This window comes from Apis cerana, linkage group LG1 (genome assembly GCF_029169275.1).
Source record: "Apis cerana isolate GH-2021 linkage group LG1, AcerK_1.0, whole genome shotgun sequence".
Lineage (NCBI taxonomy): Eukaryota > Metazoa > Arthropoda > Insecta > Hymenoptera > Apidae > Apis > Apis cerana.
The window spans coordinates 26,400,111-26,420,085 of NC_083852.1; the positions used below are offsets into that span (position 1 = coordinate 26,400,111).

General features: G+C 45.9%; 1 protein-coding gene across 2 annotated transcripts; it reads left to right on the forward strand.

Annotated features, from left to right (window-relative positions):
- Positions 1-428: 428 nt before the first annotated feature.
- LOC107992404 (uncharacterized) lies at positions 429-17,769 on the forward strand. 2 transcript variants are annotated; one of them, XM_062087133.1, is made up of 5 exons: positions 459-1,364; positions 6,049-6,287; positions 12,356-12,496; positions 12,790-12,927; positions 13,509-17,769. In XM_062087133.1, the coding sequence occupies exons 1-5, from the start codon at positions 1,004-1,006 to the stop codon at positions 13,719-13,721; spliced, it is 1,092 nt and encodes a 363-aa protein (XP_061943117.1). In that variant the 5' UTR covers positions 459-1,003; the 3' UTR covers positions 13,722-17,769. The 2 variants fall into 2 exon arrangements, with proteins under 2 accessions (XP_061943118.1, XP_061943117.1); XM_062087134.1 differs by lacking the exon at positions 12,356-12,496 and having other exon boundaries at positions 429-1,364.
- Positions 17,770-19,975: the final 2,206 nt, after the last annotated feature.

Consider the following 19,975-nt stretch of genomic DNA (forward strand, 5'->3'; position numbering starts at 1 on the left):
AGAGAGAGAGAGACAGAGAAAAAGAAAGAGAAAGAGAAAGAGAGAGAGAGAGAGGGTTCACGGTTGGGAAACGAAGTGATCATCGATAATAATCGGGCAACGGCGCGACGAAGAGACAACGAGACAAGACGACGAGAGAGCCGAGACGAGGAGCGAACGAGGGAAGTGGAGGATAAGAGAAAAGAAAAGTGTGGCACCGACCGCGACCACCGCCACCACCACCACCCTTAACGGTGGTGTGTACGACGCGACACGACGCGACACCACCACCGTGCTTGCTTTCCACGCACCGTTTCCTTCTTTTTCCTTTCCACGCGAACCCCCCTCCTCCCCCTCCCTCCTCCCCACCGCCCCCCGTCTCTCTCTCTCCCTCCCTCCCTCCCTCCGCCCCCCCCCCCCCCCCCCCCTCCTCCCGCCACATTCTTAAGCACCTACCGCTCCCCTCCTCCTACCTTCCTCTGAGACACCACTCGTAACCCCCTTCCCCCTCGTATAAGAATCAGTGCATCGCGTGTGTCGAGACCAGTGCCAAACGGGTTGTGATTCTGTGCGGACTCAGTTTTTCAAGTGTGATCCCCGCCGACTCGACTAATCTCGCCCAATCTCCTCCCCTCGTGTCGTGGACGCATCCTCCTCCGTCTTCGCGTCTCCCTCCTTCTCGTTCGTTCCCTTTCGTTCCCTTCCCGACACGCGAGTATACACACGAGTAACGACTGGCGAACATCTATCGATCCGTCTATCCATCCATCCATCCATCCATCCATCCATCCATCCGTCCGTCCGTCCGTCCGTCCATCGCGCGAGTACACGCTCGATGACAAGGTATCACTGACCCGCGGCAGTCAGAGTACGCGGGGATACACGCGAGAGGATAGAGGATAGGTCTCGCTCGCTCCTTGGCCGCCACGCGCCACCGCGAGTGCTCGGCTGCCTGACTGCCTGCCTGACTGCCTGCCTGCCTGCGTGCCACGAGAGTGATCGTCGTCACAAGTGCTATGCGAATATGACGGTTGGCGAGGATACGGCGATCGCTCACGATCGAGGGGAAATCGCGATGGAGGCGATCCTGGTTCGCGACCAAAGGACCACTTCGCACAGAGTTCTCGAACATGGAACATCGCCGAATAACCCGATGGGGGCCGATGGCCCCAGCGTCGGGGCTACCGATACCAAATGGTACAAAAGCATTCTGGATAAGAGCTTCCTATACGAAGCTGCGATTAGTCCGACGATAGAGAGAAACGGTCGGAACGAGAGACGCTTATCCCGTGATTCCGCGTGTCCTGTACCTGCTTTTTACGACGATCGAGGGATACGATCGAGACGCAACCCATCGTCAGACGTCACCGCGACCACGTGGCTCAGTAAGTCAAACTTACTCCACTACACCCGACGAATACGTTTCGTATTTCGCCGCGCGCGCTCTTTTATCCATTTCCTTTCTTATTTTTACTTTTTATTTCTTTATCTTTTCTCTCACGCTTCTCACTCGTATCATCGATGATATTCTCTCTTTTTGCCGATGATTCGTTCCTTCTTCCTCTCCCCCGAGATAACGAGAATTTTTAACTCGATAAGATTCCAACTTGCTCTTCTCGTTTATTGGCGCGCGATCGCGAAACGATGTTAACCACGTTCCTTCCTTGACGAGCAAGGGGGAAGAATAAAAGAAGATTTGTAAGAACACGAAAATTTTGACGGAAAGGAATCAATCGCGAAATCTCTCGTTTCGCCAAAATTTGATATCGCGTGATTAAAGGAGGGGGGGTGGGGGAAAGAAAAATTTGAATATCTCGCAATTGTTCGAGATAATCGTAACGTTCGTACAGATTATTATTTTATCTTGACCGTTGTCGATATAAAAGTTGCATCCTCTTTCCTGTCGCAACGTGTTCTCTGAATTGATACACATGCAGATACGGCCCGCTATGAGATTCGCGCACATTGTTAACTGCATTTGCATATTTATATGTATTCCTTCCTATGTATTCGTCCTTACAGTTTTCTCGCTGCGATCGATTCCGCTTAACCACTCGTACCTTCGCTTCTCCTCGATCGCGCCTTCGATCTTACAACTAATCATATCAAGGTGAAAACTTAATTTGTCGTAACGTTAGAAACCGCACGGTCATCGTCGTATTTATTCGAAGCAATTAATAAGTCCGATTATGACTCATCCAGGTTTCGATATCGATGAAAACTCGGGTTCGATCGATCGAATTTGAACGCTGACACGAGACGAAAGATTACGAAAAACCGTGATAAAGAATAGTCGTGCAAGTGTCATTCATTAACGCTTTAACGTTTTCTCTGTTCGTTGGCTGCGTACGGTACGCATCAACGCACACCTGACGCTGACTCAGAGCAAAATCAATACTTTCTTACGTAATGATAGTACAGCATCTTTCCCTGACTCTCCGTATTCTTCTTCTTCCTTCGCTCCACGCTTTTACTTTTCTTCCTCGTTGAACGCGCCGAGTGGACGATCGAGTCACACGGAAAACGTTTGAAATTCGCCGGATTCGATGCGATTCGCCGCTCTTTTCCCTCCCTCCGATTCCTCGTGCAAATTGGCGGAGTAAAACCGTGGCGCGGGGAACCGAGATCGGTTATTGCGACGAGTTTCGATTTCCTTCTCGTTCCAACGCGATTAACACGTCTGGAATTTCACTTTTTCAGACAGAGCGTCGTAAAAAAAAAGAAAGAAAGAAAGAAAGAAACGAAAGATAATCCACGCGTTTCGATTTAACACTTTGCCTCGTTAAACGTGCCTGGCATTTTTCTTTTTTTTCCTTCCTTCCTTCTTTCTTTCTCGATTCTTCCTCTCGACGTCACTTTTCAACGTGTCGATGAACGCGTTAGTCATTCATTCTCCTCGTAACGAAGCAGATCCTCCTTATCTATTTATTCCTCCTCCTCCTCCTCCTCCTGTTTCGTTACTTCCTTCGAAATTCGATCCGCGCAAAAAAGTAAACCTCGCCCCCTCTTCTCGATGCTCGTAAACGAGTAAACGCTTGGTCGAGGACACGCGCGCGACGCGAAATCGGTGGAAAAAAATGCGGCGAGTTGGGTTGAAAGAGCGACATGCGCGCTCGACACACCCACCTGTTGCACGTTCCCCGAGTGTGCTCGGGGGAGTCTCGTGGTCGCGCCGCCTCGCGAAATTTTCGCGATTATCTGGTGCGCGATGAGAGGACGATCGATCGGTGGCGCGTTCGCGGAAACGGGAGGAAAGTGAAGAAATGGGCGGGCAAAATTGGAAAATTAGCGGGAGGCGATAAATAAGGGGAAATAATGGGGAGGGAGGGAGTAAATGAGCGAAGGGGATATATAGACTCGGGCGAGGATCGCGACCTACCGCAACGTAGCTCGGGTCCTCGGGCACAGACACGATCCGGACGATAAGGGGGTGGCGGGACGGGCGTAATGGGATATAATTGTCGCGAGCAATGCGAGGACAGTGCGTCATTACCGCATTTTTCACCATCTTCTTGCCGGCCAACAGCGGAGATGCGCTTGCACCGGTGTCCACCGGCTTTGCGCGCCTTACTTTTTTCCACGCGACCGCGGGTTCTCAGGAATTTCGTTGGAACGCCGAGTGTCGTCGTTGAGGTAGGTCCTAGGCTCTGCACACCACACGTATACAGGCCACTGGAAGGGAGGGAACGTACGAAAGACGACGACGACGGCCACCACCGTTAGATGACCGACGTCCGATGCACCGAAATAATAAATCGTGCCGCGTCGCGTCGCGATTCGATCCGACGTGTTTGAACTCGATGGCCGAGGGGAGAGATATTGGGATTGCGAATAAATTCGATGCAAGAATATCGGTGAGCTCGCGAGTGTCTCGCCACGGAGATAACGTACGGATGTGTAGTTGGTGCACGAAGCAAATCGGATGATGCATTCCAGCCTGCAAGATTGCACGTTACGAGGCACAGGTGGCTGTTCGGATTTCTTACAGCTTAAGAATGCGAACTTGCCGGACGCGAGGCACCTATCATCGTAATTCCCTCGGCGGACAAATTTGGCCGGGCACACGGAGGACACATCGTATGGCAATTAACTTTCAGCCGTGGAAAAACGTGGCGCAATTAAAGAAACTGGAGAAAGTACGTGGATGCGTATACTTTTGCGACGAGTAAGGAAATATAATCGCAGACGCGCCCCGATCGTTTACCCGGATCATGACAACTTCTGCTACGATAAAAATACTTGCCGCATTATCGAATAGACGTTTTTCCCCATACTTTTGTGCGTGTCTTAACGAGACACCGAGACAATCTTAGGCTAACGATATCGTTTCCACGTTTCGCTGCCCAACTCCTAATTGGCGCCGATCGCGTCCCTCTCTCTCTCTTCTTTTTCTCAACCTTTTCTCGACCTTTCCAAAACTTTCGTGGAACGAGAGAGCCGTGGCTGAGTCGATGGAGGAGGAGAGCGCTCGGATCGAGTTTTTCGAAAGGTGGAAAAGCCGCGATCGAGCTTTTCCTCTCGAATCCAGCCTCGAATCAGCGGGGACGACGTCGGCCGCGAATCGAACGACGGCTGAAAGGAGCGATTCGTGCAATTACCGGGTAGCAGGAAGAAAGGATACGACCGTTAGACGGTGCGGATTTCACGGTTACTTCGGGGCGCAAACTTCCCCGCGGCAAATTACTCTCTCGCCGAGACGCGAAACGCACTTAAGAGCCGCTTATTAATATGCGTTAAGTGTCCGAGGTGTCTCCCTGCCTCCTCCTCGTCCCCTCCTTTTCGCTGTGTATCCTTCTTTCTCTTTCTCCGTCCGCTTATTTTTCTCCTTGCGACTCGAGAACGCGTCCGTCATGCGCGTTGCATCACGCGTATAGCTGCACATTAAAATTAAATTCGTTAGCGCCCGTACGATCGCACAACATACCTACATTTCCCTACGCAGTCCTTGATACGCACACCGTTACGCGCACACCGCACACCAGGACGTACGCTTTTCCCGACTCGTATCGCACCAACCTTTTCCAACTTACGACTTCGTATCTATCTCTGTACCCTACGTTACGATTCGATCGAGCCCTATTCCACAAATCCCTATACTTTTCGTCTCATAGTCAATGCCCGATAGACGGTAAATAATCGCTGTTCAAACGAATCGTGCGCGAGTATCCTACGGACGAGATGCGGCGAGGTATACTCGCTCGAAGCGCGCATACTGGACGACGAGGACGAGGACGAGGACGACGACGACGACGACGACGACGACGACGACGGTGTTTAAACGAAGAAGGAGAGAACTCGGTACGCGGTAGACTGGCGGTGGTTATACATCCTTCGAATGCGTATACGCGACTGGTGATGGTTTGTCGTCGTAGCGGTGCACGTGATCCCAGGCCCCTCATCAAGGGTCGTAACTCGTGAAATAATGCGACGACGAATTCGCGTGGATGTAATTCGACGATCGGTGATCCCGAAACTGCCGGATGATCATAAGACGGTCCCGATCGAAATCTACCATTTAGGCGCTTACTATCGACGAAGACAGCATCCGGGGGTGGGAGGAGGGAGAAGGGGAGAAGGTAGAAGCAACAAGCCGGAAGCTCCGGCATGATTTCTCTCGAGGGCATTTCTCTCCCCAAGAGAGTCTCTCTCTCTCTCTCTCTCTCTCAAATCGTTGATTATACCACCGACTGAACTCGTTCTTATCTTCTTAATACACGGACAATTCGGTTAATAACGTAATAACCGCGGCAGTTATCCGTGAATTGGAAATAAGAGTATAGGAATCGATATACCGAACAAATTAATCCAACTGCTCTTTCCACGCTTCCCAACCATTCTTCTACGTTTCGCGCCGAGTTACGATTCTCCAGATACGATTCTCCCAGGGAGAAAAATAATAAGAAAAAATAATAATAATAAACCGAATGGAATCATCGATCCAAAGGTGAAATCGAATAAACGTGTCACGATATAACTGGATCGAAGACAATTCGTGAATAATATATATATATATATACGAAATGACGGTGAGCATGTAATCATTTCGGCTGTGTTCGATTTGACTTTCAGGGTTAGGCAGTCTTTTGGTGATCTTGCTGGTGGTCTCGGTGCACGGCGCTCCAGCGATGACCCTCGAGGACAGACGACTGAGCTCGACCCCCAAGTGGGTGAATCCTTGCGGCCTCGCGGCCGAAGATTTTACCGGAGATTTGGAAGTGGTGCAGCTTACGGACTCGCAGCTGCTGCATCAGGTCGTCGTTCAAGCGAAAACAGCGCTGATGCACGCCAAACTTTTTCGCGACGATTACGTGAGTACGCGTATTCTTATATCTTTCCCCCCTATTTCGAGAAGAGAGATCCGAATCAGCTCGAGAAAAGCGAGGAGCGATGACATGGTGAAAAATGGTGAAACGGTGTTCGCGACACGGGTTCGTCGTTTCCTATCGTTTTCGCGATTACATATTGGTGCGAGTTCGCGGCGATCGGAGACCAAGATGAAAAGTTTATCAATGGTTCAATAATTACTGACGTGACTTCTGGCGGGGGATCGGACGGGGAAAGGGGACATCGAGCGGAAGGCAGTTATGGCAGTACTTCCGGTCGTACGGCCGTTGATCGTAGAGTCGCACAGACCTTCGAAAGAGATCTCGGACTTACGAATCGTTTTTTCGTAGCCGCTTTCGTCGAGAATATGCTTTCGATATTCACGCCCCGATATTTTCTTTTTCCCGATATTCTTCTAATCTCGACCAATGGCGTGGCGCTCGTGTTTTCGCGTATCGAGAAAAGTTGGCATTGGAAATGCGAATAAATTAACCGCGTAACGCGTAGATAGATAACACGAAAGAAAACGAAAGTGGAGAGCGTGATGCAGATGTGAATGAAAATGAAAATTTTCGAGATCGGTCGAAATATTTCGCGTAAATCCCAACAATGATTTGTTTTCGCTAAAATTCCTTTCTTGTTATCGTATTAAATTTCTTTCAATTCCACGATTTTATTTCAAACTTCTTCAACTTCCTTCTTTTTCGCGCCTACTCGTTTCCCCCTTCTTCTTCCTCTTTTTTTAAATCGTCGATAATTAAATCGTTACTACCACGTTGCTCGCTCGTAACAATAATAATTCGTCTTTATCGAAGCAATTAAACGTTCCATCATCGATATTCGAATACTCGTTACCTCCATTTCCTCGCCGAATGGATTGGAAAGTGATCAAAATTACCCCGTTTCTCTTATTGCGAATATATTACGCGCAATTTTTATTACTCGTAATTGTGGATTGGAAACGCAAAGTGTTATAATCGCCGGAAATAAAATTGGTTGGAAACGAAACGAAAGGGAGGGGAGGAGAGGCGTTATACACTCGGTAACGAGCATCGTTGCCATTTGTCAAGAATTGTACAAAGGCAAGTAACTCGTCGGTTTTTTTTCGCGAATATCATCAAACGTGTAAGCGATCTTGAGGGAGGAGGAGGAGGAGGAGGAGGAGGAGGAGGAGGAGAGAGAGAGAGAGAGAAATAGATTCGTGCGACCGCGCACGGAGATCCTTTCGTTTCGAAAGAATCTTCCCAGCCGATCGTGCCTTATTATCTCTAACCAAGGACAATAAATCACGGGACCGGGTTCGGCCTCTCTCGTTGCTCAAGGTTTCTCTTCTGAAACGATCCGAAAAAAGAGACGTGGAAACCGCAGGATCGAATCTACGGTTACACACGCGAAACTTTACTCTCGTTTTTTAGGATAGATTAAGATCGTCCGCCCCCCTAGTTATGCATCGTGCACACACATCGTGTCGACACATCGTTCGTTTTATATGTATATATATATATATACACGTATATATACGTATATAAAATACATAATAACCTGACTCATCCGTCGCTTTCTTTATTTACAATTGCGGCATACTGTTACGCGTATGCGGTTTTCTTTTTCTTCCGATCATCGATTTTCGGAAGCGAAAGCAAAAAAAGAAAGAAGAAAAGACAGAATCGAGCGAAGGAGAATCGAACGGCCATCTCTTTACGAGAAGAAACGAAATATTCGATTCTCTACGCTTATGCAGCCAATATTTGCCTACGCGAAGCGAGTGTGTACGACCGAGAGAAAATTAGCATTCATCGCGTGCGACCATAAAGGGTATTTGTGTGTCTTTCTCTCTCTCTCTCTCTCTCTCTCTCTCTCTCTCTCCCCCTCCCTCGTACGCACAGGGCTCGTTCCGCCCTGTGGCCATTCCACCAAAGTCACATCGTTACATCATCGTTCCACGATACTCGATACCGATGTTTTCTAACTAAGTCAGCGCATAATCCGATATCGTTTCGTTCGCCAACTCTCTCTCTCCTTCTCCCCGAATACTCCGTCTTTTTCTCCCTCTTGTTGGGAAAACGAGCGTTGTTCGCGATATCGGGCAACGGGTTACGCCATTTACGAAGAAACGTGTTCCGCCGAATAGCGAAGGAATTATTCTCGTTCCCCTTTCGTTTTCGGCCACCTTTCTTCGTTTGCTTCGGTCCAAGGACCGACCATTGCTTCTTGCCGATACCGATTCTAGGCGACGCACTGTCTGGTGGTCCAGTGATGTCATCGGCCGTTATCGTCCCCGCACGTCGTAGAGAGAGAGAGAAGATAGATTAACCGTGGATACCGAGAAGCGGGCAAGTTCGTGAGAGAGTGAGATCCCGCGTGCACGTGGCGCGATTCGCGATACTACTATTTCGATCCGCGAATCGGCCGTGTTTATATTCCGATACGGTTTTAACCGAAGCTTGCTGGAAGAGGAATTCGAAACAGCCGCGACCACTACTATCGATACGCGATAATTAGATACGAAAACTCGTTTGCCAGGATGCATCGTTCGTTCGTTCGTTCGTTCGTTCGTTCGTTCGTGCGTTTTCGCCGTGTTGAAACATCGTTGGCGTTTTACACGGTAAACATCGGAGAGGATCGGTGTTGACGCGTCCTTGCGAGATGCTCGTGAACAAATCCGATATTCTGTTCTTCGTAGATAGGAAGTCCGACGTCTACGAGTCGCGTATACGCGCGTCGGTACGTGAAGGAATCGGATAAAATATCGGAAGCGGAGGATTCCAATAAATCAGAATCGGAAGCTGCCCCTCCCCGCCAAGGATGGGGCATCTATACACCACACCGGCACTCCGCCTGCATACTAAAGCGCACACCGGATATACAACCCGCCAGTGCATTTACTCACCTCGATACATTCAGTACGCACTACGACACGTAGTTTTCTGCTACTCCTTCGCCTGGATGTCGATCCGTACGCTTTCATTCAATGCTGACATGTTCTTTTTTTTTCCCCTTCCGATATTCTTATTTCTTTCTTCTCCTCGAGAAAATCTTATTCTTCTCTTCAATTATCGTAATTTCTTTCGTTTTGTTTTTCCGGCGAAACGAAAGAACCGTCCGTCGATCTAAACTTTTAAACCGACAACCTGATACGTTTTCGTCCGTACAATTTTGTCCGTTCGATTCGAGAGAAGAATGGCTCTCGAAACGAAAATCACTTGCGATTACTTGGATTCTCTGTTGTTCGGTCGGGGAAAGACATTTTTGGGGTAAATCGGGGTAAATCGGGAAGGGAGGGGGAGAGGATCGATCGAGGGGAATGGAAATGGAATGGATTCGCATTCCTCGCTTTGTGTCCCGTGGAGTCGCGAGCAGGGAAGCGAGGCGGTTCGATCGGTTCGAGGCCGTCGCACCGAAATTTTATAACTTCTAATAAGCGGTGGAGCGGTGAAGCCGCGCTAGAAGAAAGACCGAGAGGCTAATTGATTTTGACGGGTCCTCGGGAGTACCGCAGAGAGACCATACCTACTCTTGCCAGCCTACTTCCTGTCAGTTTTCAGCCCGGTTTTACGATTATTCGTGCCTCGGTGTGGCCGAGGAGACTTTTACGAGGCACAAAAGACCCGCGTCTCAGATTTGCTCGCCGCCAGTGGTTGTTAGCGACAATTCCTTTCATTCTTCCCCGTTTCTTCTCCCTTTTCCTATTCGTTCTCTCGCTAAAACCTTCTCGTGACCGGCTTCGAACCGGCAACAATACGAGAAACCCACGCATTTCACCTGACCTGCGGAATATTCGCGACCCCTTCGTTTCTAAATCGATAAAACACGACCTTTTACTCCATCTTTTTTTTTTCCTTCCTTCCTTCCTTCCTTCCTTCCTTTCTTTCTTTCTTTCTTTCTTTTTAACCGGTCAAAACCGCGTTTTTCGTTACGGTCGATTCTCTTTCCTTCCCCCCCCCCTCCCCCCTCTTTTTCTTTATCAACGATTAAGAGAAACTGAAACGAGACGAAATCGAATGGTATTTTCGCATTCGATGTGTTCGAGAGATGGAATTCGAGTAGTTGGAATTCGTCACGCTTTAAATTCGGATGGAAGAAACGAGATTGGAAGAAACGTGTGTGAGGATACATTTTAACGTGTATTTATTGCGGGAACGGTTCGCGTAAAATAATCGTAAAATTTATTTAATTGGCCATTCGATCCCCCGGTTCGGTGAGGCTCGTCGTACGCTTCGTTCGAGAGCTCCCTGGACGGAATCAATGTTACACGGATTAGCGATAATAACGGTTCGTGACCGCTTCGTTTTAATCATCGTGTTGTTCAATGTTTCCAATACAAAGTCTCTATTTTTTTCGAAAAGCCGCTATCCCCTCCGTGCCTCGTTGAAGGGTTTCGTAACGATTTTGGGCGTGGAAAAGGATCGATTACCGATCCAACGGAACCACTAGTTTTTCATAGTCGCGCGAGATTGCTACGATATTAACGAGAAATTAGCTCGCTTTCGTCTTTCGACATCATTTCCCTTTCCATTCTTTATACGCGTTTCACCTTTACGTGTCTTCCTTCCAGAAGCGTCTTATTCGTCTCATCGATGACTTTTTCCCTCTTTCCTGTTCCAATCATATCGAAAGTAAACGATTTATCGAGCACGTATTATTACCGACAGTCCGTACGGCTCTCAGGTTGCCGCATACTTTTCTAGTTGTTTGCTTGTCAAAGTATTATCGCGGTCTGCAGGTCGTGAGAGTAATATCGCGCGATGATTATTTCCATTCCATGGGCCAGATAAGGGACTTGGATAGCCACGTTATCTGGTGCGGGCCAGCTGGTCCAAGATGCGAGGTCGAAGACATGTTCGATGACATACATACCTAGCTGCTTATGTCACAGACTAAGATCGAATACGTACTTAAAGTAGTCAACGATCTTTAACGTGATTATCGATCGTATCGCGTTACCGAATTTCGATAACAACATTTCCGTACAAATAGAAATATCGCGTCCGTTCTATCGCGGCTGAGCGATGGAGGCTGAAAATGACAAAAAGTCATTTCGATCATTTATCGTTGGAAACGTACATGTAAACCAATCGTCGAACGAATGTATTATTCGATCATTTTATTTTGATTAAAATCCCCAAAAGAAGGGGGCTACGACTGTAAAGCGGCGAGAATTTTCGCGGGAAACGGCGCGATTGGACGCGTGCCGTTGCGACCTTGCGATCGCGTTAGGTCCTTTTATATCAGGCTTCGAGGAACGAAATGGACGGAGCGGTGTCCCGAACTCGTGAGGGTTTCTCCCTTCTCCCTTCCTTCTCATTATCTCGTTTCCAGTGATTCATAACCGTCCAATCGGCACGGAGTATCCGAAGCTTGCAAAACTCGAATCTCGTTCGTCCCGAGATCTTTGGACCGCGAGCTTCCAATTTAATTTCTCGGCTCGATGGATCTTGGCAATTTCTCGAATACGTACAGCAGCTCGGGGAAAAGAGGCGATGCGCGTAGCTCGAGGCGGGCGCGTGCTGTCCGGGATAGCATAGGGATAGTCGCGGCTTTGCCTTACTCATCATCCGTCAGCATGGCCTGTCCACTGTTCCCATCGTACCAGGAACGGGGGATATCGAGATCGCGAACGGGGAGGCGGCGTTGCCTCGTTTTAATCGGTGACTAAACTCGCTAACCTGTTATTGAACCATACTGCTCCCATAATGAAGGTGCAGTGAGAAATTTTTGCATATAGATGAACCGCCGCGATACTCGATGCGATCCTATCTCGCGCTAAAGACGTTCAAAATAAAGACATTTTAGCGTGTTCGATGGCCGATCATTGCTACCTTTGACGCCCGAATATAGGGTTATGTTCGATCGTGGCACAACAGTTAACGCGGGAAAAAATATTATAATTAGAACCTTGTTTCGTTAAAATTTTGTTACTTTGCGCGCTCCCGTCGATTTTTTACAACCCTCCTCCTTTTTCTCGTCCTCCTCTCGCCGAGAGCTGACGTCCGAACGCTCGTCTATTTTTCAATCACGCGTATTCAATCTCTTTTTTCTGATTCTTTTATAGGCTAAAAGAACGTACAAAATCGACTTTGCCGATCTGCACTCCACCTTTAAAGATCAACATTACGATTGGCTTCCTGGCCCCAACGAAATTCCCAAGGAACTAGGAGAGAATCTGAATCAAGAATACCTCGACAGATTAGAAGTATGTACGGATAACCATCTTTTTTTCTTTCTTTTTTTCCTTTTTTTCTCTTCACCTTAATCGACCGGTTATCGCTATTACAAAAGAAAAAAGAGAACTTGAACTCGAGATTTGTCGACGTGAATGATCAACCTGCACTTTGCGTATAATCTCACAATTTTGCGTATTATAATTTTTCGTTCTTTCGCTATAGCTAAAGAGAAAATTTTAGTTTCGAAACGATCAAAAATGTCCGTATCCCGGCAAAATTCTCAGATATGGAAAATAATCGGATGTATTTTTCGTTTTCGCAGCTCGATACAGCCCTCATCGACGCGTATGAATACATGCAAAAGTATGCCGTGGGTCTGGAACAGATAGTTTGGGATCAAGAGGATCTTCAACTTGAGTTTCGCAAGCAATTTAAGGAGACCGAATACAAACTGCGAACGGTGAGTTCTTTTTTTTCCCTCTCTCTCTCTCAATATTCCAATACCTTTTGGCGAATTATTTTTATTTTTTATTTTTTATTTCGCGTTTACCCTTTATTCCTCTGGTAAAAAAAAAAAAAGAAAGAAAAAAGAAAAGAAAAAAAAAAAAGAAAAGAATTATTGAACAACTTTCACAATGGTACCGAAATCTCACCGAATGCTATTAGCCTGAATCACGTTACTTGCATTGTCGCAAACGCGATAAAAAAGGCACTTTGCTTTTACGAGTTTGACGCAAAGTTTGCGCGACAAAACATTCGAGCCGCGTAAAAACGTTTATAGACTTATCGTCCATTCAACTGCAATTTGGATCACTGTTCTGTCAGCTTTTACCCGATCTCCCTTTAATTTCTCGGTTTCTCGTTTCTGTTCCTTCTTAACGGTTAACAGAGCAAAAAAAAACGTGAAAATATTTTACATACCTTTTTCTTCTTTTTTAATTACTTTTATTTAATTAGTTTCGCTTCGAAATTTCAAGAGAGAGAGAGAGAAAGAGAGAGATCGATTCGATTCCCATAACATTGGAAAATGTACGTTTACAGGTGCTGTGCGAGCTGCAGGTAGCGCTAGTAGAACGTCAACTGTCGTCACGGCCAGACGTGACACGGGACATCATGAAGTCTGATTTCCGGAAAGTGTCATCTTCGGAGACGTTTCGAAATCTGCGCGATTGGCTGATCTTTCGGGATTACATGAACGGGCTGGAATACGTGGTACAGGTGTTCGAACACCTACGCCGTGGACTTCAATCCTGAGGGTGGCAAGGCGGAAGCCGAAGAAGGGCTACCAGGCGACGACTCGCCCATCTCAGGAAACCGGACCAGCCCTACCTGGATGGCCATCTCTCGTCATAAGATCGGAGAAGAAAACAGGGGAAGAGCCTAGGCGGTTCTCCAAGCAGGTCAGGGGCTATTTAACCCGTCTCGGTTCCAGTCGGATGTGACTCGAATGGCGACGATCGGCCTATCCGTCGGTCACCGGATCATCACCCAGTGTCGAACAACCGCGTATAAAGTGAAACCGATGGATATTCGTTCGAACGTGTGAAACGTGTGAAACGCGCGCGCGTGTGCGTGTGTGTGTATATATCTCCGTTGCGAGTTGTTGACTATCGCTAAGTGACTTTGGAAAAACGTTGACGAGAGAATCGTGAAAGAAAATCGTGTCCACGTTTCCCGTCCATCTTCTTCACACGCATATACACGCACGCATGCACGCACACACACACACACACATACACACACACGCGCCATCGTCATCGTCATCGAGAAGATCATCCGGAGAGGCATCCGGAAGAAGAAGTGGGAATAACAACAGCAGGAAGAAGAAGAAGAGTCGTACGATGATCAACAGCCCGTTGGCTTTCGCCGCTGTAAATTCGTAATCGTGTGCGAGATATATATATACATATATATATAAAATATTGAATTTCGCATGCATTTATGCTAGCACGCGTTCCATTGTGTGTTCCACGCGTGAAAATCCATATCCAAAGTATATAATAATCGTAACGTGAAAAAAGAATAAAGATGACGGATCGAAGAGGAAGGATAGAGAAGCAGTTTCGAGAGCGACGTCTTATCGTTCGTCAATGAGATTTCCATCGTCGGTCGAACGTATCGTATTTTTAGTTTCTCGCATTGTTTGATAGAGCTGCTTTTTCCTCCCGCCCCCCCCCCTTATTTTTCATACCTATTCGACGAGTAACTCTTTTTTTTATTAAAATTACTCTACGACGTTTTACCGGTGGACGCCTAGCTTTTTCCTTTTATTCGTTATTTCGACGATATCTAATTTTATCTATAACAGAGAGTCATTTTTAATCGGCAAAATTGTTCAAAATAGAAAGATTCGATCGAAATAACGTATTATCGGCGAAGGTATAATCGTCGATAATCGTTGTTTTCGTTCGCGTACGTAATATACATTATCTATCTTATTTTGAATAGTTCTCCCCTTAAAAATGATAATGTGTATATATTTATATATATTGTCGTTTTATTTTATTCGAATATTTCGAAAGCAGCGATATCAAGGAAGCGCGCGATTCGAGGAGATTCGTTGAGAAACGAAGGGAAAGGATAAGACGTGAAAGAGATCGTGCCGAAAGGGGGAAGGAAGGATTCGGAGGGAATCCGTTTAAACGAGCTTGTACACCGTAGCGGTGTTATTATCCTAAGTATACAAGAATATACAGTATTCGCGCTTTAACTTAGATTATTCGCGTCGTATCAAAATAAATTTTACGTGTATATGTTTGTCGCGTGTATCGCCACGCGAGCCGAGGAAACGAGCACAAAATCGTTGACACGTCAACGGATCGAAATGCAAAACTTTCGACGAGCCGTTCGCGCCCCGTTCTTAATCCTATGTAATAATTTATTATCTAACTGTAATATTATTATATTTGTATTTATTCAGATTATTTATTTTATTTTTGTAAAGATTTTACATGTCCGATTAACTGTATTTAAAGTGTCTAGTTGAGCTTAAAATTATCTAGAGTATAACAGAGATACAGAAGGATATATTATTATAATTATAATTATATTATTATTATTATTATTATTATTAATTATTATTATTATTATTAATTATTATTATTATTATTATTATTATTATTATTAATATTATTAGTAGAATTTTTTAATAGTATCGTAGGGGAAGAAGAAGGAAACGCACCGAAGCGGCCGACGCCATTTTACGTTACGCGCCGCGCTGCTGCTGCAATCTCTCTTCGCTTCACGTATCTTTTTACGGTATGCGGATATAGAAATTTATTGGAAAGAGAACGATTGGCAAAAATTCGTTCTTCTCGTATTTTTTATTCGTTGCGAGGATTATATGCTGGCACGATAAAAAAGGAGCGTAAAAAAAAAAAAAAAAAAAATAATGAATATTCGGTCAACATTAAATCGATTTTTTTATCCGACATTGATTCGATGGATGGCCTGTTAGAAAAATCTCTTTTCCTTCTTTTTTCTTGTTCTTTTTTCTTTTTCTTTTTTTTCCCCTTTTTTTATACATATATATACGCACACATATATATATTATACAGAGAGAGAGAGAGAGAGAGAGAGAGAAAGCTTCATACTTCCGTTTTAGATCTAGCGATATCCGAGACTGGTGCGGACCGAACGAAACGCGATCTTCTACGATACTCGAAAGCGCTATGTTTTTATCTTAAAAAAATCTTTTAATCTTATCCGAAGAGAATTTTAATCGTTCGACCCAATTCGATTTTATCACTATCGATTTTTCTATCCTTTTATCCAAACTTTTTTTTCTTTTTTTTTTTTTTTATTTCATTCGACTTTCGTGTCTAGAAGAGAGCGTCGCGTTAAGTTTTGGCGTCGATATTCGCTCGAAGACGGCCGACCTCACAGACTTTTCGTACTTACGATTTATCCTCGAAGCTTAGATACAAGATTTAAGTCCATGTTGTGTCCTGTCAAAAAAAAAAAAAAAAAAAAACAAACGACAGAAATCGTCGTACTTTTTACGTCACGTTTTAATTCTCGTGTCATTGGCGGCCTATAAGCTTACCATAGGTAAAAGAAGTTGATAGAGGTGTTCGAAAAAAATTCACGGGTTAATCGCACTGTGTGATTTTCTTTTCTTTTCTTTTCTTTTTCTTTTTTTTTTTTTTTTCTCTTAAGTGTACGCGCATTAAACGAAAATTTGAATTTTCATATCATCGTATCTGTGATATGCATCGCCCCTCGTAAGATTTATCATCTTTGAATCGGACTATCCGAGTCTTCTACCGAGAAGTAGAAAAAGAGAGAGTGTACGAGAGAAGAAGCGCTTTAATTTGAAATAACGAGAGAGAGAGAGAGAGAGAGAAAGAGGGAGAGAAAGGCCGATCTATGTGGCAATGTCGATCTCATAAATCGATCTCGAATACGCATTTTCCATTTTATCACCGCTATTTTATATGTTTTTTTATTTAATAGTTATTTATCGTTTAAAAAGTATCGATCATTTTCTAGCATCTTTTTCATTTTTTTAAAATAAGCAAGACTGCCACGTTTAAGTTCGACCGTTTCAAATAATCGTGGAATCGAGATCCATTTAAAAATTATTGTTCGTTCGATCGGAAATCTTTTTCTTTTTCAACGAACGTTTCGATCAAATTCGGCGATTCAATATTTTCGATCGGAAGCAGCAGCGCAGCTTGTTCGAGCGTCGATTAGCAAAATAATCCTACCGATTGCCGATATACGAATGCTGTTTTTATTATTATTATTATTATTATTATTATTATTATTGTTATTATTATTATTATTATTATTATTATTATTATATATTCCAATCGACGACACAATGGAAATTTCACAATTGTATTAAAAATTATCGTGAACGCGGGTATTTTGTTCTCCGGCTATATTTCTCTACATTAGAAAACAGCGTACCCGCGTGTAAAGATACGCGGAACGTGCCGTGCAAAATGATACATCCACCTTATTCTCAACTATTTCCATTAGAAAAGTCTGTTTCTGTGGAACGATAGGAAAGAGGCAATGGTATTACGGTACGATCGAAAGAAGAGAAAAAGAAAATGGATTCGGATTGACGAGTTTTGCGGGCACATTCCGCGCGATCGATACGCGCGATATACGGCAAATTGTTATGTAAGATAATTACGGATCGCTTGGTATATGTTGTACATAAACGGATTTGATGATATAGAAGCTACGAAATATAATTATGTATGTGAATATGTAATATGTACACGGGCCCCTCCCCCGCAACGCCCGCTCTGTTGTATCATATTAAACCAAAGACAGTTTGAACACGGAACGACTCGAGTTTCATTTCAAAAAAGACAAAAAAAAAGAAAAAGGACGAGAGAAATGTCCTCATCCCCCGCGTCCGTTGGGAAATTTTGGCGCGAATCGGTGAAATTTGCTGGTCGTGGTTCGATCCTCGTTCGGGTCTCGATCCCGTTGCTGAATTTGCCGGTGGAGAGCGAGCAAGAAGAGACTCGGCCGTTTCCCATGATCAATGGCCGTGGTCGTGGTGCCGTCTCTACGTCTTCGATGTTTGAGAGGAAACGCGTAAGTACATGATCATCGTCCCGGCCACGGCTCTGTCCCAAGCCGCCGTGTTTACCCATGCTGTTAGCTCGTTGTCATCGCTCTCCCAACTTACCTTCTCATAAGGATTTCCACTTCACTCGTGCTGACCGTCTGTTTGACGATACCTGCCCCGTCTTCCCTTCCCTGTCGCTCGCCCAGGTGGTTTCCCGAGCGCCGCCAAGGTGTCAATGTTTTGCCTAGCCATTAAGATCGTTAGTCCTCCTTCCTGTATCGTTGCGCGTATTTGGTCGGAGAGAACGATCCCCGACGATCGCGTTTCTATCTCGTGTAATCGCACGTCCCGAGTTCTGCGTTCGAGTTTAACAACGGCGGACGATCCTCGGCGGACGGAACCGATTCGATTTTATCCTTTTTCCGATTTCGCGGTCGAGGGTAGAGTCCCGTGTTCCTCGGCCTCTCGAAGGAAAAGTGATCGAGCGGCTGAGAAACGTTATGCAGAGTCGAATGTATAGAGAGGAGAAATATAGAGAGGACGCGGAGGCCGAGTATTTAACGGCCGGTTAACGGAGGGAGAGCGAAGAGAAGAAAGATGGAATTCGGAAAGGAGCCGAAAAAGGATGATTCGCCGGTGTCTTGGACGATGATGCAGGTAGGGATCGACGATCGGATCTCATGCGGCGAGGTATGAATGAGTCGTGAGAAGAGGGCAAAAAAATCGGTCGGTACCATGAATGGGTGGGAAAACTGCGACGTTCCCGCGGAGAATCTCCCTCTCTCTCTCCCTCTCTCCTTTTTCTTACCCCAGTCTCTTTCGTTTTGCCCGATCCTCGATGACGGCGAAGTGCCGACGATCCTTTTGCACTTGGTTTCGAAGCGAGAGAAGAGTCCTGGGAGCGGTCCGGAATCGTCTAGCCTCCGTAGCCGCGGGCAAATACTTCGGCTCCTTTCAGCTCGAAAAAAATAGGAGGCCTCGTTGTAATTAGGACAGTGCGCCCGCATGGCCTGTTGGATGGAGTCTCTCTCTCTCTCTCTCTCCACCGTTCTCCTTCATCACCCACTATCTCGCTCCTCCTGTCCTTCTCCATTACCCGTCCATCGTCTCTTTTCGCCTCTCCCCGTCCTTTGCTCCCTTCCTCTCTCGTCCTTGAATACCCGAAGCCATCCTGCCGCTACATTCCTAGTGACCCTCGAGACAACTTTCAATAACGTTGAGACAAAAGGCTTCCAAAGTTGAGTGGACCCGTGGCGGCGGAACGCCTCGCGCGCGATGGGATTGCTCCGTGTTTAAAAGGACCATTCCACCCTTTCCTCTCCGTCCAACTTTCCTTCGTTAAACGTGTCTGTGTGTGTGTATATATATATATATATACGCGCGCAGAGTTCGATCGAGAGAAAAAAAAAAGAGAGAGATCGCGAGATTTTCGACGGAGAAGAAAAGAGACGGGGAGAGATTCCGATGGCGTTAACAGAGTCGTCGATCGAAACCCGATCCCCTTCCATATCGACGAATATCTTTCGTTCTAAACGACTCGAAACGACTTTGTTATTATCGTTTGGGGGAAAATGGCAAATTGCGTTTCGTTGATTTTCTAAAACGGAGACTCGTCTCCAGAGGAGAAGGTGGGATCGGGTAGAAGGAAGGGGAAAAAAAGAGAAAGGAAAGGATGGTTTAAACGGTATATCGATTTACCGGGGCGAATCTAGATAGAAGCAAGTGATGCGTAGGATGGGAGGACGCGGTTTCTCTCTCGGTCAATGTCGAGATGGGTTCAGAGAAAAGAGGTGGCGTTTGTGGGAACCGTGAGACCGCTTCCGAGAAGGTTGAACGGCGCGTATAGACACGGAGCGGAAAAAAGAAGGTGGACGGAGAGGAAGATTGGGGAAGGGTGGGGTGGGAAGGAGAGGAGGGGGTCGGCATTATGGAAATTCGGACGTTTCGCAACATGGGCGTTTTTTCGCGTGGCGTT